Source organism: Chanodichthys erythropterus, chromosome 10 (genome assembly GCF_024489055.1).
Source record: "Chanodichthys erythropterus isolate Z2021 chromosome 10, ASM2448905v1, whole genome shotgun sequence".
NCBI classification, from domain to species: Eukaryota; Metazoa; Chordata; class Actinopteri; order Cypriniformes; family Xenocyprididae; genus Chanodichthys; species Chanodichthys erythropterus.
In genome coordinates, this window is record NC_090230.1 from 25,376,594 (window position 1) to 25,403,561 (window position 26,968).

At 39.8% G+C, this 26,968-nt stretch overlaps 2 protein-coding genes across 2 annotated transcripts in view; both read left to right on the plus strand.

Annotated features, from left to right (window-relative positions):
* The first annotated feature begins 8,213 nt into the window (after positions 1-8,213).
* Positions 8,214-13,347, plus strand: LOC137028046 (T-lymphocyte surface antigen Ly-9-like). The gene is made up of 8 exons (XM_067396756.1): positions 8,214-8,295; positions 9,137-9,451; positions 9,603-9,896; positions 10,058-10,345; positions 10,453-10,743; positions 11,525-11,632; positions 12,167-12,234; positions 12,669-13,347. The coding sequence occupies exons 1-8, from the start codon at positions 8,244-8,246 to the stop codon at positions 12,720-12,722; spliced, it is 1,470 nt and encodes a 489-aa protein (XP_067252857.1). The 5' UTR covers positions 8,214-8,243; the 3' UTR covers positions 12,723-13,347.
* Positions 13,348-15,455: 2,108 nt separating this feature from the next.
* Positions 15,456-26,968, plus strand: part of LOC137028216 (uncharacterized) — a 41,260-nt gene continuing 29,747 nt past the window's right edge. Inside the window, exons 1-8 of the mRNA XM_067396987.1 lie at positions 15,456-15,585; positions 15,762-16,313; positions 19,891-20,202; positions 20,967-21,269; positions 23,293-23,595; positions 23,753-23,769; positions 23,947-24,049; positions 24,139-24,282. Coding sequence (XP_067253088.1) covers positions 15,456-15,585; positions 15,762-16,313; positions 19,891-20,202; positions 20,967-21,269; positions 23,293-23,595; positions 23,753-23,769; positions 23,947-24,049; positions 24,139-24,282 — 1,864 coding nt within the window. The remainder of the gene's footprint in view (positions 15,586-15,761; positions 16,314-19,890; positions 20,203-20,966; positions 21,270-23,292; positions 23,596-23,752; positions 23,770-23,946; positions 24,050-24,138; positions 24,283-26,968) is intronic.

Sequence of the window (26,968 nt, forward strand, 5' to 3'; positions counted from 1 at the left end):
AAAGCGCTCATCCAACTTGCTCTTAGGTCTAGACTCTGCCCGCTCTGCTGGCCAGTCGATTTTTAATTTGGCAACAGCCCTGGTCACTACCTCCAGGAGCTCCTCATATGCTGGGGAAGAGGATGGCGGGTCCTCTTCCCCAGTCTCGACGCTCACCACATCAACCTCCTCGGAGGAAGAGAGATGAAGCGCCGGTGCCTCTCTCTGGGGGGAAGAAACCACTACGCGTGCTTCAGACGCCCGAGAAGAGGCACTGGGGCTGGCGGGTAAAGGGCGAGATAAGGCTGGGCCCGTCTCAATCCCCTCCGCCAGCTCCATTTGCGAACCCCACGACAAAATCCGGCGCTGCACCTCAGCAGCAGCAGGACCCGACCCGTGAGGAACGCTCGCCGAGGCACCCTCCTCGAAGAGTGCCTGGCGAGATCTCAACACTCTGAGGGTGAACACTCTCAACACCCTCAAGAGCTGCCTGGGCATGCTCGGCCCCCAGACAAACGACACACGTCATGTGTGTCCCCGTCCGGGATGTATCTAGGACAGGGTTGCACACATTTCCTGTATCGTTTCTCTTCCGCCATTATTAGTGTCTTAATGATGTTTTATTAACAAAATTCGGGAGGAGCAACGTTCAAATAATCTGACTAATCATCACGTCATCTCGGCCAGCTGTCAGCAATCAGTAATCAACATATCTACCCAATCAGCACGAGTGAAAGCATATATATAAGACATGGTCGACTCACCTATATTCCTCGACAGTTTGACAGCATCTGACCCGCCCTAAGTTCCCACCATGTCCGAAATTAATCTCTTTGTGTCCGATGAAGAATCTTTCGTCCTCTAGGAATCTTTGTCACAATCCTCTGGCCTTACTAGGAGCAATTAAGTTACACCGCCGCCGAACAAACGGGTCCCCGCATGCCAAGACGCCGAGGCCGACTCTCATCACTGCGGTTGAAACATCCGCGATCTCCTTCCGTTTATTCCTAGTCCTGCCCATTCTATCATTCCTGCCATAAAGAAATGGACAACAAGGCAGTCGAGCACCAAGCTCGAGTCTCGGGCAATGCCGCCTCTTCCCGCGAAGGAACGGGCCTTGTTCCAGCATCAGGCCGCCGCAGCAGGCCTTCAGCAAGTGAGCCGCGCCGCAGCGCAGATTCAATCCCAGCCAGCTCGGACTTTCCTCCCCATCGACTCAACCCCGTAAAAGCACAGTTAAAATCCTTCTCGTTTTCCGTCCCTGAATTAATTTCCACATTATGACATCTGTATAAATGCTGATCGGGGAAATTCACGTTTTAAACTGTTTCTGTAAAGTTTGCCGTTCTAATTAATGTGCCGCTTGTGGTTTAAACACTCAATCAGTTGTATATGCTCGTAGCCTATGACGTTAAGATTGCACGCACGGTCGCATAGATTCATTGAAACACAGAACTTATTGTTAGAATATGTATTTCTGTTTCGAAGTATAACTACAGCTTCACTATTGGAGACGCAGAGACTGGTAGGACAAATTCTTTTCAAATCGTTATTTTGATGCATTTAAATAAATCTTACCGTTCCCTTTTCGTCTGTATCCGTTTTATAGCGAGCAGAAATCTGTAAGTAACTTAACAAACCATAGACAGATAACCAATGAATAAACTAATTACATTACAGTTTGGAAAGTATGGAATTGAGTAATTTCCAGGTCTGGATGGAAAATATAATAAATATAAATAAACAATATTAAACAAGCAGCATGTCCATGGTTAAATGTCAGTGATTGTTGAAAACAATTAAATAAATTCAAGGTGCACGTTATTATGCAAAGCTCTGTCTTTTAACTGTTGCTGGTTTGAGTCACATTTGTAAAAGAACAAGGATCATCCAAATCATATTGTACTTCGTTTGATGTTGAATGATCATCAAACAGCAATGATAGTACAACAAGTGTCATTTACAGTATCAAACCATTGTGTCAGAGGTGAATATGCAGGTTTAAAGGATTTCAGGCTGCTTCTGAGAAAATAAGAATATGTAAAATGTTTAATAATCTATCTCTCGGCCCTGCACTTTCGCTGAGCTCAGGTTTCCAATCGCCCCGGATAAACGATGGGTCCAGCCACGTCCATTGAATTTCTGGGATTTAACTTGAATACAGTTCATTTCCAGGCATAAGGAATCAATAGGACATTTATGTTCGCTTCCACCTTCCTAAACAGTCCAAACTGTTCTAAACAGGAATTACTATCTTCGCTCAGCTAATTAAACTTCATGATGCCGGTAATTCCACAAGGCCAGTCTTTCATCTTACATCCTCACTCTTGTATCTTCAATTCATGTGCTAGAAACAAGCGTCAGGCCACAGCAGCAGCAAGCCTGGGTCGTGCCCCAGATTCCCCACTTTCCTCCTCCATCCGCTTGGCCACACACCGCGGCTTTCACCGGCGCCGCACACCATCCAACAATGCCTGCCCCTCTTGGCGAATGCCTTCCCTCCTAACGTGAGGATGCCTCTACTAGCGGAGCAAGCTCAGCCGTCTCAGCCATTTCATCCCAACATCTCTCATCCTACCTCTCTTTTGTCTTTGGTCTACAGTGTCAGCTACGGACCTTAGCGTGAGGCTGCCTCCGCTATCACCGCAGGCCTAGACGTCCTATTTTCCCCAGCTTCCCTCTTTTTCTAACCACCCTGTTCCTTCCCAGGCTCCAGCGGCCAACCCGAGCAAGAGGCTGCCTCTGCTAACGGTGCAGGCCCGGACAGCCCAATTTCCCTTTCTCAGTTTCCCTCTTTTCTAATCTCCTCAACCCTCCCCTGGCTCCACGGGCCGACCCGAGCGTGAGGCTGCCTCCGCTATCGGCACAGGCCTAGACGTCCTACTTTCCCTTCCTTCCTTTTCTAACCACCCTGTTCCTTCCCAGGCTCTAGGGGCAAACCCGAGCGTGAAGCTGCCTCCGCTAACGGTGTAGGCCTAGATGCCGCAATTTCCCTTTCTCAGTTTCCCTCTTTTCTAACCTCCTCATCCCTCCCCTGGCTCCAGGGGCCGACCGAGCGTGAGGCTGCCTCCGCTAACGGCTTCGGTCCCGGCCTTTCTTCCTCCTTGCTCTGTCCCACAAGCAAACGCAGTTCACCCTGTCTACTACACTGATGCCCATCCCACCAAATGCTACAGCCCTGGAACCAAACCATGTTGCCAACAACATCAGATCCTCTTAGAAATTCAAGCTGTTGTCACCAGAGGTGGACCCATTCTCAACCCCGGTACCTTATTCTGAGCTGATATTTCCATAAACCACCCGCAAAAAAACTCTCCTTGACACCTCTCTCAACTTCATTCTTCAAGCTGCCTCCCCTAGAACCCTACAATCCATTCTGCATAGGAGCAGCAACTACAGCCACCCAAAAAGGCCACTCCCAGCATCAGATTCAAACATTTGGTCACTGGAGGCTTAAGAACTACATCCGATCTAATCGCTTCCATATTAAAGAAGCCCAACGAACACCTATCGGTTAGTTTCAGCTCCAGCTCGTTCTCTCACACATACCTGCAAGCCGCCATATCCAACTCAACTAATACCATCATTCCAATACAACGGAAAATTTCTATCATTGCCGCAGCAGTGATGTCGCCTCGGCTCCCGCAGGAGCTCAGTTCTGGCTAATTCCTCCACTGCCGCAGCAGTGTTGTCACCTCGGCTCCCGCAGGAGCTCAGTTCTTCAGGCCAACTTCTCCACTGCCGCAGCAGTGATGTCGCCTTGGCTCCCGCAGGAGCTCAGTCCTGGCTAATTCCGCCACTGCCGCAGCAGTGTTGTCACCTCAGCTCCCGCAGGAGCTCAGTTCTACAGGCCAACTTCTCCACTGCCGCAGCAGTGTTGTCACCTCGGCTCCCGCAGGAGCTCAGTTATTCTGGCTTTTCTCTCCACTGCCGCTGCAGTGATGTCGCCTCGGCTCCCGCAGGAGCTCAGCGCTGTCTAATGTCTTCATCCATATGACAAGAAATCTACCGGTCCTTTACTAACCCTCCTAGCAGCACATTCAGCCTAAGCAAGGTAATTTTGGGGGTCATCAATGATGTTCCGGCTGCTGTCCTGCATTGGTTTGCAATTTTTGGGGGAGTACATGGGTTCGGGCCAAAATACCGAGCTCAGAGCCCTCTCCTCGGACAGCACGCCAAATACGCATACTATGCATACTATTTACTATCTGATTATTTATAAGTGTGAACTCGTGAATTGATATAAGTGTGGTGTACTACAGCTCTTGTCCTCGGACGAAGAGTTTTTGTCTTTCTTTGATAATAAGGAGACAAACAACACCAAATAAGACAGACAAGATAACATAGAGTGCTTTGTTGAAGACACAGAAGCTAGTGTGCTCTGCATCCGGGTATGCTTTATAGTTTCATGGTCCGTGACGTCACCCGTCTCTGACGTCTCGCTACGCGATTGGTTAGATACATGAGTGCTTCAGTGATGACATCACGCAGAAGGTTCCCAATGCGTTACCACACAGCGTCGATAGTTCCCACGAAAGGGAAAGCAGAAGTTCCCATTATTCTGAAATCATTGATCTAGGCTTCTACACTTCAAGTCAAGTCATGTCACCTTTATTAATATAGCACTTTTATACAAGATTGTTTCAAAGCAGCTTTTAATTAGGAAAATAATGATTCAATAATGCAAACATAATTCAATTCTGTTTTAAAGCAGCTCAAAAAAACACAAAAATTAAGCGTCAGCATCATTTCAGGCAGGTCACGTAGTCAAACGCCGCTATCAGCTGATTTTAAAATTCTAACCCAGCTTTATCAGCTGATCCAATTCCTAGGCACACAATTGGTGACTTTCAAACAGGGTGCCTTATTTAAATGCATTCACAGTCTGCTTGCTTGGCTGCTTCCACTGCACACTGCTTGCAACCCACCTCCTCCCCAGCTCCTCCCTTAAACTTGTGTTTAACTTAATCAGAGTCATTCTGTTGTCATTGATGCATGCTCTGTTCTCAATAGGGGGATTTTGTGCTGCTTTCCCAGTTAAATAGGAAGTTGCTGCTGTTCCCTGACTTGGCTTTCATGGAGCTCATGAAAAGGATGGGGAATTTAGAACAGAGCCATACCGCCAAATGTAACTTTAACAAACATGCAAATAAAAATGTTAAAAATTTGACAAGGAATTGTCTATGGTATTTTTGACTCAAGTGGTCCTGACTGAAGTGTTATTGTTCAGCTGAAGTCAGTCCAGTGTTGATACAGTTTGGTTAATTTCATTAATTGTGAAATGAGTTAAATTCAGCTATAAATCAAAATAGTGATGTCATCATCCAGGTCAGTTCAGTTCACTTCCAATAGTGTCAGTGCATTCTAGTCAATAATGTTGCTGAATATTGAGTGTCCCCAAATAAGTATCCAGAGGCGACAGTGGAAAGGAACCCAAACACCATCAGGTGACAGAGAAAAGAAGAAAACCTTGGGACACACCAGGTTTAGTCGCTGGTCAAAGGGTCTGTGCAGACAACTTGTCTGGTTCTCATGGTCTTTGCTGAGGATCTGTGCCGATAGCTGTGTAGTTGACGAGGTCTTCATAGGTGGTCTGTCTCTAAGGCTTGTCTAGTTGTCATGGCCTCTGCTGGTATTCAGGCCTGTTGTGGTCGTCCTTATGTGCAGATCTGGACACAGACCAGATCCATCTGACTACGGTAACCTCAATCGGGATAAGAATGAGACTAATATTAGTCTAGATGCCATTCCTCTTCTGATGTAAGAAGAACATTAGATGTTATGGGAAGTTCCTGGATCTAGTAAGAACTCTAGTTTCTAGAGTTTGTTTATTATGTCTGCGGGGCAACCGCCCAGTAAAGCATTATAATAATCTAACCTCTAGGTCATGAACACATGAACAGTGCTTACCACACATATACTTTACTTGGGCGGGCCGCCCACGTATAATAACGGCCGCCCAAGTATATTTGGAGACACATTTTTGCTTTTATTATTTTTATCCTCTTATACTTTTATATCCGCACAAGATAATGAAACCATCCGCTATCGATAAATTAGCTATTTCATACCTGCTCGTTACGTGTACGTCAGAACGGTTTACTCCCGTTTTGCAAAGTCACAAGGGGGCGCTGTTGTTCTACAAGCTTGCGCAACAGCGCTTCAGTCTGCTTCAAAGTGATTTTCAATCAATGAAAAGCGCAGATTTATGCCAAGCGATTGCTAATGAACTAAAGTTGATGAATTATTACAAAGTCTACTTATGGACTTTATATAAAATGTTTTAGACGATTGTAAGAATCTGAAGGATCAGCCTGCAATAGTACAGATATTTCAAAATAAGAGTACCTGTGTATTTCGGACTTGTTTATAATTAAAAGTCACACGCTAAGTTTTTTCTTTTGGGCATTATTGGTATTTTGGTTACACAATAAATTGTATTTAATTTGATTTCCATTTAATTCATAGTACATTATTGTAATCTCCCCCACAGGAAGAAAAGACTAAGAACATTATTTGACACATATATTATTAATTTTATAAATTTTACTAGTAAAATCTGTGTCCCATTCACTGAGAGAGACACTATATGACAGCAAGAAGAACATAAGAAAAGGAGAACCATTTAAATGCTGTAATTTTGCATAATTTACAATGCATAATAATGCATAATATTAGTATGTAATTAAATGTAATATGCTATGTAATGAAAATTAATTTCAATTAAATATAAATACTGTTAAAAATCACACATTATTTGTTTGTCACATGTAGTAGACCATTTTTGTGCCGTGGGTAATAGGAGGATTTTCCGGCTACCACCGCATGTACATTTCAAACCTTTGGGAAGCACCGCATGAATGAACTTTTCTACATCTGACACGGGAGAATTTGTTGTAATTTAGAGACATTTTTAAGATGGAAAAAAGTGGTTTTACAAATTGCAGAAATGTGGCTTTCAAAATAAAGATTGCTATCAAAGATCACTTCTGCACTTTGGTAGCAAATCTACACTAACTACCAAGGCAAACTCACATGTGTTTCAACTAGAGTTTTAAAATCGATATTTTGCTCAGTTTTGCCAAAATACCAAAGTCTGCAATCAAAAGCAAAACATCTGCTTATGAACTCAAGCATTTCACATCAAATTTGCCCAAGACCAAAACTTTTCTGGTAACCAAATGATATTGCTCTAAATTAACGATAACATTTACAGGTTACTGTTTGTTTTCATTAATGATTGCTCATGAATTTTGTTGTAAAAACACAGGCAAACATTATAAATGTGATTTACTGGTCAAATGGACCCTGCAATGTTTTTCTTCTCATTTATTTTATCTGTACAAACATCTGTATGTCTGGTTTGATCTGTTGGTGGATAAACAGCTTCTACAGGATATTTGTCATATCTGTGTGTGTCAGCATTTTGTGACTGAAGCATTTCTTCATTTTCTCTCCAAGCCAAGTCATGTAAAGCCTCGCCTTTTTTTTCAGACTTTTTTGAATTTTGTTCACATTTATGTTAAATAAATACTGCACTTGGTTTCTCACTACACTCGCCTTCAGTGGACATCTTTACACTAATAATAAGCTCACAGTCTACACCTTCCCTATTCGACTTACGTAATAAACTCAGCACCAGTTCTATTTTTTCCGTAAGTAGAATAGGGAAGGCATAGGACATACAGCATAAGCTTTTTGAAGAATACAAAAGTGTGGTTTTGGCGGAACCACTTGGAATGCATATATAAAGCATATACATTTACATACGATGGTTTCTCTAGATAAGACTCTTATTCCTCATCTGGTATCGTTTAAAGCTCTTTGAAGCTGCACTGAAACTGTAATTTTGACCTTCAACCGTTTTGAGTCCAGTGAAGTCCACTATAAGGAGAATAATCCTGGAATGTTTTCATCAAAAACCTTAATTTCTTTTCGACTGAAGAAAGAAAGACATGAACATCTTGGATGACATGGGGGTGAGTAAATTATCAGGAAATTTTATTTGAAAGTGAACTAATCCTTTATCAAACGTGTGGGGAACAAAGACTTCAGGGCTGGAAATTCATTAGAAAATGTAAGACCAGCAAAAGCTTGTTGATTATCGTGATGTTAACGTAGACGGATATGTGAGCGGAAACTAACTGAGGGTGGGGGAAGATTCACACCCAACCAGATAAACATCACAGTTCAGTCATTTTTAAGGTTAATCTAAAAATTTTAAGACATTTAAGAGTTACTATCGTGGGCTTTTTAGTGAATCAATGAAGACAATGTTTCTCAAATTACTTTTGCTCAGTTTGTGGCATCTGGTTGGTGAGTTTTAAATGTATTTTTATAGTTTCAGTTGTTTCTGTTCTGTACCATGTGATAATTGCTGGTTAATTTACTTAGAGAAGATTAACTTTAACGGTTAGTGTCAGCGATGGTGGCTGTAGTGAAGCGCACGACTCAGGAAATAACTCAAAGGACAGTCTTTAATCTAATGATCCATACAATACACAGGAGAATCATGAGGAGAAACACAAACACATAACATATATGAACTGAACAAAATTCAGGGTTTAATTAACAGGGAGATGATTGGAAGAACAGAAACAGGTCTGGGATTAATTAACTAATGTCGCATTCTAGGCAACCCGTAACCCGTGTTTTTCCAACCTTCTACCCGTGAAAGTGCACTGGAACAGCAGTCAAAGCCGTGACTTCCCACCTGTGAACTTGTACTAGATCGATATACTCCCAGTTACGGGTTCTGACGTCACATAGCCCACGAAACAACAATGGCATTCCGCCATGCTGGTTTGTTTACACTTTCTTCGAACGCTATAAAGTCGTGAGTCGTGATTTGAAGTCGTGACTTGCGGGCTCAAAAACTTTCCTGGAACGTAGCATAATGATAGAAAACACAGGCAAATGGAAACAGAGCAAACAGAGAGAAAACTAAACCTAAACAGAACAAATATGTTACAGATAAAAGTGTATTTTTTAGTTATTGTTCCATATATAAATCCATTTCTCTTTTCATTCATCATCTTTTGTCTTTGTTCTGCTGCAGAATATTATTCACTTCACATTAAAATGATTAAAAGTATTTTACTGAAGCTTAATCAAACCAACATCAAGTGATTTTAATCTGTGAAAAACTGTTCTTCAGGTGCGTTTGGTGATTATGATGAAATGAAGTATGTGAAGAAGGGAGATTCAGTCACTCTAAACTCTGATCTTACTGAAATGAAGGATGATGATGTGATTCAGTGGAGGTTTGGAAACACTTTAATAGCTGAAATCAATAAACAGGACGACAGATTCACTGTATATGATGATGTTCTTGATGGGAGATTCAGAGACAGACTGAAACTGAACAAACAAACTGGATCTCTGACCATCACAAACACCAGAACTGAACATGAAGGAAATTATGAACTAGAGACCAACAGTATGAGAAAGAGTTTCACTCTCACTGTCATTGGTGAGTTAAATATCAGTTTCACCTGTTTTATAGTTGTTTAATGATGATATTCATTTCAAATTTTTCAAACTATTTACTTTTGTAAATGACTGTTTCAATCTGCGTTGAACCTGTTTCTGTTTGTTCTCCATGTGTGTGTTTGATGATACAGTTAAAATATCAGTGAAGGAGGGAGATTCAGTCACTCTAAACTCTGATCTTACTGAAATGAAGGATGATGATCTGATTCAGTGGAGGTTTGGAAACACTTTAATAGCTGAAATCAATAAACAGGACGACAGATTCACTGTATATGATGATGTTCTTGATGGGAGATTCAGAGACAGACTGAAACTGGACAATCAAACTGGATCTCTGACCATCACAAACATCACAATGAAACATGCTGGAGATTATGAACTACTGATCAACAATGTGAGGATTTATTTCCGTCTCACTGTCATTGGTGAGTTAAAAAATGTTTACACCTGTTTTTTAAGGACAAAAGTAAAATAAATTTGTACACCATTTTTATGATATTGTTTATTTCAAATTCAAATTATAAACTATTTAATTTAATAAGATATAATCTGTTTATCTGTTTGTTCTGTGTGTTTGGTGATTCAGTGTCAGTGACGGAGGGAGATTCAGTCACTCTAAACTCTGATCTTACTGAAATGAAGAATGATGATCAGATTCAGTGGATGTTTAATAAAACTTTAATAGCTGAAATCAATAAACAGAAGAACAGATTCACTGTATATGATGATGTTCTTGATGGGAGATTCAGAGACAGACTGAAGATGCACAATCAAACTGGATCTCTGACCATCACAAACACCAGAACTGAACATGCTGGAGTTTATAAATTACAGATCAACAATGTAAGGAAGAGATTCAATCTCACTGTCTATGGTGAGTTAAATATTTTTGATCATCTTGGTTCCTCTCTGTGTTTTTTCCTCGTCTGCTTGAATATCTTCATTCATCCTCATTTCTCTTTATTATCTCATGTTTTTCAGCTCGTCTGCCTGTTCCTGTCATCAGCAGAAACTCTTCACAATGTTCTTCATCATCATCATCAAATTGTTCATTGGTGTGTTCAGCTGTGAATGTGGGTCATGTGACTCTCTCCTGGTACAAAGGAAACAGTTTATTGTCCAGCATCAGTGTGTCTGATCTCAGCATCAGTCTCTCTCTACCTCTGGAGGTGGAATATCAGGATAAAAACACCTACAGCTGTGTGCTGAACAATCCCTTCAGCAACCAGACTCAACATCTGGACATCACTCACCTCTGTCACACATGTGCAGGTACGGCAGTGCTGATATTAGTGTTAATTTACTTCTTTTGTTTTTACATAAACATATGGATATGGATTATTTATGTACATGTTGTTTTCATGTCCCATCAGTTCAGATTCGAGTCTTTGTGATTTGATTGACTAAAGATTTAAAAAGGATTTGGTTTTGCACTAGTCTGATGAGATCCTCCAGTCGTCATTGTAATTGTATCTCACTGGAGATCTTCTTCTGGACCTTTTACCCTCAATCTTCCCAGTCATGATATCATTTTCACTGATCTTTCCTTTCAAACCATATGACCAAAGTACAACAAATGCAGTTTCATTATTTGTGCTTTGGATTCCTCTTTGATTGACTTGTTGGTCCGTCTTGTTGTTCATGGCACACGCAGGATTCTTCTCCATGTTTCGAATGAGTCAATCTTCCTTTGGTCTTGTTTCTGGATCATCCAGAACATAGAAGAATATGAAGTTCTAAGCTAGTCTCATCTTCGTCAGCAATCTGATGTCTTTGCTTTTGAATATTTGTCTAAAGACTTCATAGCATGTCTTGCCCACCCCCAAATAACATAATATTTCTTGAGTGATAGTTGAACCAACGGTCACAAGGGCACCTAAAAGGTTCATACTCTCAATTTCTTCTCCATTGAGCTTGAATGTCATCAGTTGACATGATTTTGTTTTTCTTTTACTGAAAAACAATTAAATAAATTAGGTTCTCTGAAATTAATTTAACTGTAAAGCAGCAAAATGATGTTCACTATCACACTAATGACCGTCTCTCTCTACAGTGTCTATGACAGGCCTGATCTCTGCTGCCGCCGCTGGATCTCTGTTGATTGTTGCTGCAGTCGGGATCTTCTGCATCTGCAAGAAATGTAGAAAAACTGATCAAGAAGGCAAGTGCCAAATTATAAATGGCTATTGAATTAGCAAAAGTAATAAGTGTTATAACAAATAATAATATGCTTTAATAGTTTAGTTCCTTTTAACCCTCATGTTGTGTTGGATTTTCTTTTTCCTAAAAATGCTATTTAATGTTATCATATTGTACTTAAACTCACTGACTTTGCTCTAACAGGGTATAACAACTTCCACCCAAAATATAGTTTTTGTACTTGTTACACTTACGGTGTTCCTGCTCAAAAATGATGGCCTCCAAAAATGTGCTTATAATTTTCTCTTTATGCTATATTATTATCAAATATGGGATTCAAACTTGTTTTCTTTCAGCACAGGTTGTTTGTAGGCCTCATTGATCTGTTGATCTTTGAGTGAAGGTCAAAGCGAATTTATCTTTTAATGTAATGTAGCAATGAATGCATTAACACGTAAACTTTGACAGCCTTAACATATATGTTGTAATGAATCAGATCTAGTTATCAACAATGAGTTTTGCTGTTTTAATCCATCTATTTATTATATCTTCACAGTTGAGACTCGTGAAGAAGAAATCACTTACGTCGAGGCGATTTTCCACAAAAGAAAAGCACAGAAATTGGTAAGATTCATGTTGTGTGTCTGTGTGTCATTTCAGCAGTGAGTGCACTTGTGCGAATGATCATTATACAGACAAAAACACAAAACAGAAGCATATTAGTTATGTATAAAAGCCATAAGATTAGAAACATATGCCATAATAATCACGAGACTCATTCTACCATGTATAACTAAAGAGTAACAGATCAACATTAGTTAGTATTTTCAGTGTTCACAATGAGCCACTGATGAAGTACTTCCTGTCAGTTGATGACATCACAGTCCAAATCTTCAGAGTTTTTGCAATTCGTACAATGCTTTTGGGAAATCAACACAATTCTGTCTATGTGCCATCTGTACTGGAATACATTTTTATAGTAACTATTATTTTGCAAGCATTAAAAAAAGCATCAGGAAACAAACATCAAGGACATGCATTTATTGTGTTTTTGACAGGATCATAAAGAGGAGGATCATGTGGAGTATGCATCTGTCGCCAACAGAAGATGATCGCACTTCAAGTACCAAGTACCATGCGCATGTTTTAGCAAATCGAGGGAATGAATTATTAAATTGTGCGCCTGATTTAGCCAACTATATGTTTCCTGCATGTCATGTCTGGGGCTCCAGACCATGACCCTTAAATTTCATCAAATAAAATATAACATCCCACTATTAACTACAGTGCCATCTAGTGTCCAAAATAAGAACTAACACTTATAAGAATGTTCTATAAATATTCTATAACAAAATTCTGTTAGCTGGGATTACACCACCAGCAGCAGCCTGAACTGTTGAGACAATACAGGACAGATCCATGCTTTCATGTTATTTTATGTTGTTAGATTGGATGGAATCCTCACATCAGAAATATCAAATCCAGCCCTGAACACCAGATTTTGTCAAAATATATCCATTTTGTCTGGTGTGCAAACCACATTTGGAGGGTAAGGACACATGTGAGAATGCTATCTATTTTTGCTCGGCATTCAACACAGTCATACCACAGAGGCAATCCCAAAAGATCCTCACCTGGAATTGATACCTTCCCTCTGTAACTGTGCTGAACTTCCTGATGGACAGATCTCAGTCAGTCAGAGCAGAAAACCCGACAACAGGCATCCGATCTGAACGTCTTGATAAAGATATACTCACTTTGATACTGCTATTTGCCATATGTATTTACTTGCCTTTATCAATAAAGTGTTTTCACTCAGAGGTTCAAGAGTCTCTCCATGTTTTATTTCTAGTACATTTATTATGTTGAGCGCTCCCTGGAGGAAAATAAAACATTATGCAGTTAATAAGGTACTCGAGCTGTGCTGTATTGTGAATAAGTCACGACTGAAGGGTATTGATAGACATGACTGTATTCACAATACAGCACGCCTCAAGTTAATTAACGGTTACCACAACATACAAATATTAAAGCCAAAAATACCTTTTAACACTATATATAATATTTCCTATAATATGCTCAATTATCTCTCATCAGAAGAAAACGTTCAATCTCCCGCATGGGAAGACTTTTCTTGAAGGGGAGAATGGTGTGGACTTAAGATTGAAAAAGTTAAATTGTCTTGGAGATGTTCACTAAAATTGTAAAGAGGCAGGACTCAAGGTAAGATCCATCTGCAGGCTTTTATTAAACATAGTTCGTAGTAAGACAGGCAATGGTCAAACAATGGCAAACAGGTATGGCAGAGAGCATGCAGAATCGTAGTCGAGGAACAGGCAATGAATTAGGGCAGGCAGATATCATTCACAAAACCAGGAAACAATAAACAGTCCAAAAGTTCCAAAGGGCAGGCGGCAGAGATTCGTACAAGGGGAGCAGACAGGATCAGAAACAGGCAGACAGACAGGGTAAATAACACTCAGAAATACTACAGAGTAAACAAGACCTCACAATGATGTGTAGTGAATGAGTCTTATATAGTACGGTTAATGTGCTGCAGCTGTGTGTGGTGACAGGTGACTGGCAGGGAGGATTATGGGAATTGGAGTCCGGGAAGTGACAGGAAAATGACAAAAATGTTGTTGATTCTTTTCAATATATTTTTAAACCCTTGCAACTGTTACATATGTAGTAAAGAGTTAAAATATGAGGATTTTTTTTTTTTTTCAAGAGTAATTTTTTTTCTCAGAGTCACAAAGATACTAATGTCAAGATACCAAAAGCCAGAGACATATTATGAACTCAAATATTTCTCTACGAGACCAACACAGGCAGCCAAATGCAAATGCTATCTCTTTTGTTGATTTTGTTGTTGTGATTCAGAGGTCAAATATGACTGACAACTCAACACTAAAGACACCATTAGATCTGCTAACATCTGATGACATGCTTCATACCAGATTACAAAACTCATTCATGGCTTCCCAGCATGCATTGCTGTGTGAATAATATGCAGCTGGATTTGTTTACTATTTATATTTGAATATGTTTTGATTGTCACCATTGTTGAGTTTTGCATGATGAGTGTTGATGAGAAAGAGAATAAATTAATTAATAAAATTATAAATAAATTAATAAAAGTCAAGGACCAAGAGCCAAATAAAAGCGAACCCTGATCATCATAACAGTAACTTCAAACAAAACATTTTCATTAAAATATCAACATTTAAACTTCTGTTAATTCACAAGAACTTCTGTAGATGTATGACAGAAATAAGTGAAGCTGGTAATGCTGTTTGTGGAGTTGTTTAATCCTCCTCTGCTGAGATCTTGAAAGATTAAATGTATTCATTTATCCTCAGTTGATTTCATCTAAGGCTGTGGCAAATCAGTTCTAGTTTGTGTTTTTGTTGTTTCTCTTTCCTTCAGTGATTCTGCTTGTTAACTCTCAGGGGTCAGCGGTCACATCTGCGATACCACCTCAGTTTTTTTCTGAAAAGTATAAAGAAACTCAAAATACTCTGTCAATTTTGGACAAACAAATAAGAGTTATACATTATTCAAAACTGTGACATGTCTTCTTTTATTTTATTCTTTTATTTTTTTATTCTTATTTTACACTCAAAATGTTGTGCTTTTTGCAAAATAAAGAAAACTATGCATGATCTGTCGTCTCTCTTTGAATGAAGTCCATTCTGATCTTCCTCAGAAAATTAATTGTAAATTGGTGAATACTAATCACACAAACATGAGACATATATTATTATATTCACCTTGTCTCTACAACATCTGAACATCTGATCGTGACAGAAGAACGGACCGAACCGCTGGATATCCACAAAAAGATGGATTTATTCTTATTCCCTGAGTCTCCCTTGTCTCCCCAACAAGCCTTAGCGGAGGACCGCCTGTGTGGGTTTCGGCAGGATGGTTGCCCGCTGGAGAGTTATGTGGAGGAGTTTACTGATCTTACTGGCCAGATGCCCAATTAAATGCTTGTTTTCTTGCGGGGCTGGACGAGGACACGATTCGTTTTAGTAAACTTGCATGTTTTTTTTTTCCCTAGTCAAGACTTAATCTGATTCTTTTCCTGAATTGTTCTGATTATGAGATTGAAGAGGTTCAGAATGAATCGTGTTCTCCTCATCCAGTCCCCGCAGAAATACGGGCAGCCTGGCCAATTCGCCAACTGCCAGTTTCCACCACATGCACCTCCAGTGGGTGCTCCCCTGGTGTCCTGTCTAACCCAAATTCCCAAACGCCCAAAAGGAGGCCCAGAAGGAGGGCTGCTGCCTCACCGGAGCCCCTAATTGATTCTGCCGCCGAGCAGCCAGAGCCTCCTGTAAAGCCTGCCACCCAGTTTGAGCCCTCGCAAAGGGACGTTGACTGGTTAATAGACTTTTGGACTGAACCTGCTCCTAGCCTTCTTGAACCTGCTCCTATACTCCCCGAACCTGCCCCAAGTCTTCTCGATCTCACTCCAATTTTCGCAGAGCCCGCTACAGCCCTCGCTGAGCTCGCTCCAACCCTTGCCTCACCGGACCCCCCAATTGATTCTGCTGCCAAGCAGCCAGAGCCTCCTGTAAAGCCTGCCGCCCAGTCTGAGCCCTTGCAAAGGGAGGTTGACTGGTTAACAGACTTTTGGACTGAACCTGCTTCTAGCCTTCTTGAATCTGCTCCTAGTCTCCTCAAACCTGCCCCAAGTCTTCTCGATCTCGCTCCAATTTTCCCCGAGCCCGCTCCAGCCCTCCCCGAGCCCGCTACAGCCCTCACTGAGCTTGCGCCAACCCTCGCCGACCCGCTCTTATTCCGAGCCCACTCAAGCCCACAAACCCACTCTTTACTACAAGCCCTTCCAGCCCTCCCTAAGTCTCACAACATTTTTTTGGGGGGGGCTATATACCCGTGGGTGGGGAACATGTGGGCGTCACACATGTAGGTCACGGCTGCCCGAGACTCCTGAATCGCCATGGCCACACACGGCCCCTGACCCGCCATGGCCTCCCACGGCTCCTGACCCGCCAAGGCCGTCCGAGGCTCCTGACCCATCACGGCCGCCCGAGACTCCTGACCCGCCATGGCTGCCCACGGCCCCTAACCCATCATGGCTACCCGAGACCCGCCGTGACGGCCCGAGGTCATAGACCCGCCCTGGACACCTCCGCACCCATCTGAACCTCCCCCCGCACCTGCGTGTAGGTCTCCAGGGCACCCACCCCCCCTCCCCCATTGTTCCATCGGAGGCACGTGGACATTACGGGGAGGTAATGTCACAGTCACGCCTTCCCGGACTCCAGTTCCCACAATCGTCTTTGTCTGCACACCTGAACTCACTTCCCTCATCAGCCTTCCCGCTTCTCCTGGATTCCCTGCACCTGTTTATTGTCATTAGCACTCCCTTTAAGTTGGACTCACTCCTAGCACTCCCTGTCTGTTCTTAATGTTGTGTTAAGCGTGTATGATTGTGTCTGCTCCTTCGTTGTTCAATAAAATACTCATTTATTGTGGATGTCCGTATTCACCTCGTCTCTACAACATCTACATGTGAGCATGACTGGTTTCAATTCCATTTCGAGGATCAACTTGATCAAGCCGAGGATTGTGAATGGTAAATTTTTTATTCCTAAATTCTTTATTCTAATCGAGATATAGACTAGTGTCTGTCAATATTGAGCCACAAAAAGACTTTTTAAATATGAATTCTGCATGTTCTGTGTCTCTGTTTTGTGTGGAACTATATTTGTTGTGAAACAGAGCAAAAAGTTTAAAACGTAACTCAATGTTAACTTCTTGTTTGTTGAACTGTTGCATAAAATCAATATCACATTTGCAATCATGCTGATGTTCAGGGAAAACAGCACTCTTGATAGTGTGTTATTGCTTAACTCGGTCACATGACATTCATACAAAAAGATATGAATGTCATCCAGATTTGATCATCATATCTTGATGTTTGGGGGAATTCCAACTGCATTATAACAGACTACATCATGCAGAGAAAGCATGTACTCTTAAAGTGCACGTGCAAGAGTTTATCGTACTTGGATAAAAGACACTTCATCCACAAACTTCCCAACTAACAGAATTTTTTTATAAGAATGTTCTCCAAACATTCACAGTTGGTTCTGGGAATGAAAAAAATGTCCAGTTTTCTTGACGTTAGAAAAGCGTTTTTTTTAATAAGGTATGACGTTTCATACCTTACATTCCAGGAACACTGATTTGTAACAGTCCAAGAACAAAAAAATGTACAATATTCTTAATGTTAGTAGAATGTCATTTAAAGGTTAGTACACAGCCAATTTCCCAGTTTTAAATTAACACTGCTCAGGGCTCATATGAGTCCACACTAAGAGTGTTATAGGTAACACTGAAGCAGTGTTGAAGTTAATTAGGTAATTAAGTGATTCAGTGTTACCTTTTAACACTGAGTGTGCATTAATATAAACACCAGCAGTGTTAATTTAACACTGAGGATTTTGATGCACATGCACAAACCTTACGCGCTATATACAAACTTTAGTTAAGCTTAATAATAAAGCTTTACTTTAGTAAAGCTAATAGGCTCAGTAGCTTCTGCGGCACAAACACAAGCATGTAGTCCACTATTGTTGTTGCTGTTACGTGACGTAGTGGTGTCTGACTAGGTTCGAGACATGGGATGATGATATCGTCATTTCAAAAAAATATACGGATTGGCTGTACACATGAAAATGCAAGCGTGTTGTTTTCCAAATGGAGATGGGCGTTCAGAACAGCGGACCCTGCACCGACGCAGGAAAATTGATTGGAAGAAGATCAAATATGTCTGACAGCTCACAACACTAAATAACACCAGTAGATAGAGATATCTAATCCAATATTTCACTCTTCTGATATTAGTTTTCATACAGGCCCAGCATTCGTTTGAAAATGTAAGATCAGCAAAAGCTTGTTGATTCTCATGATGTTAAAGTAGACAGACAGACGTAGACAGACATGTGAACGGAAACAAACTGAGGCGGGGGGAGGATTCACACACAAAACCAGATAAATATCACAGTTCATTCATGGTTCAGATCAATCTGAGTGTTTACAGACATTTTAAGAGTCACTATCGTGAGCTTTTCAGTGAACCGATGAAGAAAATGTTTCTCAAATTAGTTTTCCTCTATTTGTGTTTGTGGCGTCTGGATGGTGAGTTTTAAATATGTTTTTATGACTTCAGTTGTTTCTGTTCTGGTACCATGTGATACATTACTGGTTAAATTATTCAGAGAGGATCAACATTCACTGTTATTCTCATATAGAAATAAACCATGATATTGATGTGAGAGCAAGTTTGAATTTAAGTTATTCCTAGGTATTCAGTTATTAGTGATTTATTAAATATGAAGCTCAAACAACCAACAGCAATAATGCTTTCTATTAAGCTATTTTTGCATATAAAAATCAATTTCTCTTTTCATTTATCATCTTTATCATCATACCTTACCACCAACATTAAAAACAACATTTAGGATTTTATCTTGACAGTAGTCTTAAACTAAACAAACAATTTGGCATAGTTAGCACCGTTTTTTTATCATCTACGTCGGCTAGCCAAAGTCAAATAATTTTTAAGTAGGAATAGCTTTGAAACTTTTATTTATGCTTTTATTTCCACACGACTTGACTACTGTAATTCACTATATGTCGGGCTTCTTCTCTCTTCAATTTCTCATCTTTAAATGGTCCAAAATGCAGCTGCCCGTGAACGTGATCTTATTACTCCAATTCTGCGTTCTCCGATATTGAATCGATTTTAAAATTTTAATTTAAGCTCGCTGAAATCAAGCCCCCAAATACTCTCTGACTTAATTGTCTCTCACAACCCATCCAGATCACTTAGATCAAGAGATCAACATCTCTTGTTTGTCTCACGATCTGCTTACAACACAGGGGTGATCAAGCTTTTGCAGTGGCTGGCCCTAAGTTGTGGAACAAACTAACACATGTTAGAACTGCTTCTACATTAACAGAATTTAAATTCATGCTCAAAACTCATCTTTTCTCTTGTGCTTTTAATGTCTTGTAATTCTATTGTGTTTCCTGTTATTATTTTTTTACTTTCATATACAGCACTTTCGGCAACCAAGGTTGATTTTATATGTGCTTTATAAATAAAATTTTATTTAATTTGTTCTGCTTCAGAATATTATTCACTTCACATTTAAATGATAAAAGTATTTTAGTGAAGCTTCATCAAACCAACATCAAGTGATTTTAAAGCTTTAATCTGTGGAAAACTCTGATCTTCAGCTGTGTTTGGTGCTGATGAAGAGAAGATATGGATTGAGGGATTTTCAATCACTCTAAACTCTGATCTTACTGAAATGAAGGATGGTGATGTGATTCAGTGGAGGTTTGGAAACACTTTAATAGCTGAAATCAATAAACAGAACAACAGATTCACTGTATATGATGATGTTCTTGATGGGAGATTCAGAGATAAACTGAAGCTGGACAATCAAACTGGATCTCTGACCATCACAGAGACCAGAACTGAACATGCTGGAGTTTATCAACTAGAGATCAACAGTGTGAGAAAGAGATTCAATCTCACAGTTGCTGGTGAGCTTATTTGTTTCCTTTGTTTTATATATCATATTAGAACAAAGATATTTTTTTAAAGGTCCCGTTTTTCGTGTTTTTTTGAAGCTTTGATTGTGTTTATAGTGTGCAATATAACATGTGTTCATGTTTCGCGTGTAAAAAAACACAGTATTTTTCACATAATTCACTTATCTGTATACCACTGTTTCCACTGTCATAAAAACGGGCTGATGACTTCCTTGTTCTATGAAGTCCCTCCTTCAGAAATACGTAACGAGTTCTGATTGTGCCAGCGGTTCCTGTGTTGTGATTCAACAGCAGCTTAAAGGTCACGCCTCTTACCATAACGTGGAGATGCACGCGCTCAGTGTTACTGTAAACATGTCTTTAATTTTACTCTATCAATTTGAGCCGGAATCAGACCCGGTGATTGGACTGCGGGATGAAAATAACAGCGTTTCGACGACATGGCGACAAACACACTCTACAAACGCAACTCTTGTGTATTCCTGTGGGCGGAGGTTAGTCAAAAAACGGTTTTAGTGACGTCATTAAAGAAGGAAGTAGAGGGGTGTAGTCCAAACTGGCCGTTCGATGTAGGCGACTTCTGTTAAATAAAATATCTCGCTTGGCATTGAACTTTGAGCTTTAAAATTTTACAGATTTTATTTATACTCTAACAACAACATTACACACTAACTAAAGTTTGAAACATGGGATCACGAAGAACGGGACCTTTAATCATAATCCAAACTCCATTTTGCTTCTGCTATTTAATACAGAAATTAAGGAAGTGTCTGTGAAAATGGGAGATTCAGTCACTCTAAACTCTGGTCTTACTGAAATGAAGGATGGCGATCAGATTCAGTGGAAGTTTGAAAAGGGACCTGTTATAGCTGAAATCAATGTAACGGCCGACAGATTCACTGTATATGATGATGTTCTTGATGGGAGATTCAGAGACAGACTGAAACTGGACAATCAAACTGGATCTCTGACCATCACAAACATCACAACTGAACATGTTGGAAGTTATCAACGACTGATCCTCTATACATGGATTGATTACTTTCTCAGAATCTATGGTGAGTTAAATATTGGTTTCACCGAATGACAAAACTGAAATAAATGTAACGTGTTGTTTCTTTTTGTTGTTTTATAATATTGTCTAAACCAGGGGTTCCCAAACTCATTCCTGGAGCCTCCCCAGAACTGCACATTTTGCACGTCTCCTTTTCTTACACACCCATTTCAGGTCTTAGGCTACGTTTACACATGGGCGGCTATTTTCATAAACAGACATTTCAACCTCTCCGTTTTAAAAAATAACATCGTGCACACATGTCAGTTTTCAGAAAAGTTTTCATTTACACGTACCCGTGTATGTATGACGTCAAGAGTGTAACGAGCAGTTCAGGCCCACGTAAGCCAATCAGAATCCCGAAAAAAAATCCAGAATTCCTCTTGAAGTGATTCGAAGTTGTTGCAAAATTGCTGATCTCAGAGCACTCATTCGTCTCTGCTCCTCAACGTAATGGAGTAGCTGTATTTGCAAATGCAAACACACGAGAAGAGTTTGCACCAACATAAATGCGACTGCTACTCTAAACGCTTCCATGATCGCATGTAAACATAGGTCACACTTTTGACATAGGTGCGAGCTCTGGCGCATACTGTGACGTTGGGCATACCGCAAACAAAGGGAAATGTCTCCGTTTTTCAAAATAAACGGGGCCTTAGAGTCTCGACTAATGAGCTGATGATCTGAATCTGGTGTGTTTGATTAACTAGACATGGAAAACTTGCAGTGTTGTCAAGTCAGGTCAAATTTATTTATATAGCGCTTTTACAATTGATAATTGTTCAAAGCAGCTTTACATATTAGAAGCACAGAAAAAGGGAAGTGGTTAAAAATAAACTGTACAAACAAGCGTGGTAATATGTAACATATACAAGATGGTGCTACATTAAGCCAATGTCGGCTGACTCCCAGGGGTGGAAAAAACCCCCTAGGAGAAAAACCCAGCGTGCTAGCACTGGGAAAAAAGTCCTAGGAGGGAAAAAAACCCCTTGGAAGATATATATATGTAAATGTATATGGAGATCAAAATCTGAATTATACATTTTTATTATAGAGATTAAAAATAGATTATATATAAATATATGTAAGCGGATACAGGGATTAAAAAATATGAATTATAGATGCAGCCAGAGCTGGGTCTGTAGGCCCATTGTCTCCTGGGCTATGTGTCTCTGGGTTGTGGAGGCTCCAGGAATGTGTTTGGGAACCCCTGGTCTAAACTATTTAAAGCTGCAGTCTGTAACGTTTGACTCTTTGTCGGCATCTCTGTTTGAAACCTGAAACTGCAGTTATTTACGGCTTTTAATTCTTTACATGGGTTGTGCATCGGCACGACTCCTCATTGCAGATGAATCTAATGTGTTGTGTCTAATGTGTGGGTTGTCATATCAATGCACCAGTGTGGATTTTCACCATACTTTGGAATTACAGATATGTCTTGGAAGTATGTCCAAAATAAGAACTTTCCAGGGAGTTGGAAAACAAGATTTTATGGAGAGAGGATGTGTAGATGTTCTTGTTTATTGTAAAGAATAGTTAAATTTGTCAGAAGTGTTGCCATCCAAAGATTTGAGGATTACTGTATGTGTGTGTGTGCAACTAATTTGTAACGTCTGTCAGAGGGATTGAAGTCTGCCCAGATGAAAAATAGAAAACAGGAGGTTAGAAGAAAAAGCAGAGACAAACAAACTGGCAGTCCCACGAGTCATTATAGATGGTTCGCACATCATCTCTGATTCTCCTCTTTGAATCCTCACCCAATAATTTAAATAATATAATTTATTACTCAACCTCATGCCATTCCACACCTGTAAGACCTTTGTTTATCTTCGGAACGCAAATGAAGATATTTTTGTTGAAATCCGATGTCTCCGTGAGGCCTCCATTACCAGCAATGACATTACCTCTCTCAAGATCCATTAATGTACTAAAAATTAGTACATTATATATATAAAATTACTTAACAGTATTAATCTGTGACAAACCCTGTTTCTGTTTGTTCTCCGTGTCTATGTTTGATGATGTAGATGAAGTGACGTCGGTGATGGAGGGAAATTCAGTATCTCTAAACTCTGGTCTTGCTGGAATGAAGAAAGATGATGCGATTTATTGGTGGTTTTATAAGACTTTAATAGCTAAGATCAATAAAGAGGATGACAGCATCACTTTATATGGTGTTCTTGATGGGAGATTCAGAGACAGACTGAAACTGGACAAACAAACTGGATCTCTGACCATCACAAACATCACAACTGAACATGCTGGATATTATAAACTACAGACAATTGGAGCAAAACCGTCATTAAAGACATTCAGTGTTTCTGTCTATGGTGAGAAGAGATCATTTTTCCTCACCTTCAAACATTCTTACTTTATAAATCATTTCCATTTTGAAATGTTGAATCATATAGTTTGAGACACTGGACCAAAAACAAGATTGTTGATTAGATTTATTCATATTTCTCTTTATTCTCTTGTGTTTTTCAGCTCGTCTGCCTGTTCCTGTCATCAGCAGTAACTCTTCACAATGTTCTTCATCATCATCATCATCATCATCATGTTCATTGGTGTGTTCAGCTGTGAATGTGAGTCATGTGACTCTCTCCTGGTACAAAGGAAACAGTTTATTGTCCAGCATCAGTGTGTCTGATCTCAGCATCAGTCTCTCTCTACCTCTGGAGGTGGAATATCAGGATAAAAACACCTACAGCTGTGTGCTGAACAATCCCATCAGCAACCAGACTCAACATCTGGACATCACTCACCTCTGTCACACATGTTCAGGTACGGCAGTGCTGATATTAGTTGATGTCAGCGCTGATATTAGTGTTTATTGACTGATCTGATCTCAGTTTGATGTTTTTATTCCTCAGACTCTGTCCACTGTTGTGGTCCTACTGAAGCTGTTATCCGATTGGTCCTCTCTGCTCTGGTGGGCGTGGCTACGGTCATTTTTCTGGTTTATGACATCAGATCCAGAAGAGCTGAACGAGATCAAGCTCAGATTCACACATCAGGTACATGATTGATGATGACATTTCTCACAAACTGATTTTGCATATATTAATATTTGTGAGATTTAATAATTATTGGCTTTATATGTTCATTTTTTCAGGAAGTATTGAAATCTAAAGCAGAACGCTGAACTTTAAAGATTCATCAAGTGTGTATTTTGATCTTCTAGTGTTTTTGTTGTAATAAATACTGATGATTATTTGAGCTTCTCTCTCTTTCAGTGTCAGATTTTTTTTTTTAAATCTTATTTGTAAGGCTTTATTGTTTATATTTCTCTCTGATACAAACACATTAATAAAGAGACACAGATCTCACTTTACTAATACTGCTGTTCATCTGTCATATGTATTTGCTTGTCTTTATCAATAAAGTTTTCTCACTCTGAGCTTCAAAAGTCTCTCCATGTTTTAATACATTATGTTGAGCGCCCTCTGGAGGAATACTAACTTTGTATATGCAGTGTGCCACATGTAAAGCTTTACATTATTAAAGCATTATTTGGAAATGTTTAAATTAATATTAAGAACATTAATTTTATTTTTCTATACATAATAATAAACAAACAACTTCCCCCACAGCTTAGCAAACACTGATTCGGGACACATTATAATATACTTTGAAACAGTGAAACACATGAACAACATATCAGTGCTCCATTTCCTCCATCAGGCAACAATAAAGTCTTTAAATGTGATTTGTCTCTGTGTCTCATCTGAGGATCAACACCTCCATCTAGTGTCTCACCCACGTTATTTACTCGATAAAGCCTCTAGATGACACTGTGTTCAGTATTATGTGACAAATACTATGTAACAAGTAATGCTGGGTACACACAACAAGATAATCGGGCTGATTTTGGGCTGATTTCTCCCCTTTTGACAATCCTAGGTAATGTCCTGATTATCTTGATGGTTCTGCAGATTATTTTATCAGATTTTCCTGTGGCATGAGGTGTGTTTCTGGACTGACACCTTCCCTCTGTAACTGGGTGCTGAACTTCCTGACAGACAGATCTCAGTCAGTCAGAGCAGGAAACCCGACAACAGGCATCTGATTCGAAAATCTTGATAAAGGCATACTCACTTTACTACTGCTGCTGTCTATGTCTTGGAGAAATTGTCTTGGAGATGTTGGTTCACTAAAATGTCTTTTCAGTATATTTTTCTAATCCTTCTTACTGTTATATATGTAGTAAAGAGTTACAATATGAGGATTATTGTGTGAGTTCATCGTATCTTAACCTGAATAGCAGGAAATTGATCGAGGCCTCTACACTTCACAGTTTCTCAAGAAGAACAAACCGAGGTAAACTCACATGTGTTTCAACTAGAGTTTGTAAAGTTCCACCCACTAGCCCAACGACGGCGTCTAGTGGTCTGGTCGAAGGTACTTTGCGTGTAAGTCCTCTGGCACTGAAAAAATCATCTTAATTTAATACAATTTTGTGTCTAATTAAAAATCTGACTCCATGAATAGTTTTAATCTGACTCCAATTATAAGTGACTCTTAGTTTCAAAATGTGTCCGATGCAACAGCTGATCGTGATTAGTTGTATTTAAATTTGGATCTTAGATTTTTCTGATTATCTTATAATTACAAATATTTGGTTCACTGCAGTCCCGGTATCGCTTTAGAAGAGTCATTTCGGCCGAATTAAATGCTCTTCCCGATCACAAACTCGTCAGTTCTGATCTTAAACATTGGATGCAGGGTAAATATCTACCTTTAAGTCGGTCGCGCTCTGCTTACTCGTAACAAAAAGCATAGTTTTGATATATTTACGAAAACTGCAACTTATTTAAGACAGTGATTGTCAGAAATCAGAATGGACTCAATTGACGTGCTCTATGCTCCATCCATCAAACCTTCCGTATGAACAATCCTGAACACAGATTTGAGGTAATACCTTCGCTTTTATCTACTAGAAATAATGAATTTAAGATTAATACAGAATAAATCAAGAATAACATTTATTAATTTGCCAGGCAGGATAAAACATCAATAAGAATAATCAAAACAGAATACATCACCCAACCGATCAGCATAAAATACAAAATACAATTCAAACCAAAATGTTAAAAAGAATTTCAAAGAGTCAGCATACCTGGCAAATAGAGAGATACACACAGCAGTTGTGCGGGAAGCTCTGATTACAGATTTCTTCCTTGAGTGGTTTGCCAAGTCCCTTTAAATACCCAAATCTTAACAAAAGAGCAGTAAACATTTAGCACCCAAATATTCATGCAACTTTTGTCGGACCTTTCTCGTGCTCCAAATGGTCACACGCCTGGTTTTTGGGGATCAAACAAATGGTTGATTGGGGCATTTCCCACACCAGGAGAACAGGCTCTGTTATCTTTATTCTTGCTCTTTGATGTGGGAGTGAAACCATCTTACCAGCCGCACCAGACGCATTTACATTGAAGTGACTTAAAACACCTAAGATCATAAATTTGTGAGGTCTACATGGCCTGAGAGGAAGAAGAAGGTGTGAGGAGTCAGGAACTCAGCATGGGGGGAAGAGAGGAGGCTGAGCTGGGTATTTGTCACATGCTCTTTCTCACAGATCCTCGCTTCAGATTAGAGAGTTTTTATTGTTTTATTACAGGATAGAAATCTTGAATTCAGTCTTGGTGAAATCCATCCTTACAAGTTTCAAAAGAGTGAGACTGAGACAAGATCAGAGTT

Excerpts from the sequence above, each read along its gene's own strand:
- LOC137028046 (XM_067396756.1), top strand. The coding sequence starts at position 8,244 with ATGAAGACAATGTTTCTCAAATTACTTTTGCTCAGTTTGTGGCATCTG. Across the intron at positions 10,744-11,524 it reads CCTCTGTCACACATGTGCAG|TGTCTATGACAGGCCTGATC; the intron begins GTACGGCAGTGC and ends CTCTCTCTACAG. Across the intron at positions 12,235-12,668 it reads AAAGAAAAGCACAGAAATTG|GATCATAAAGAGGAGGATCA; the intron begins GTAAGATTCATG and ends TGTTTTTGACAG.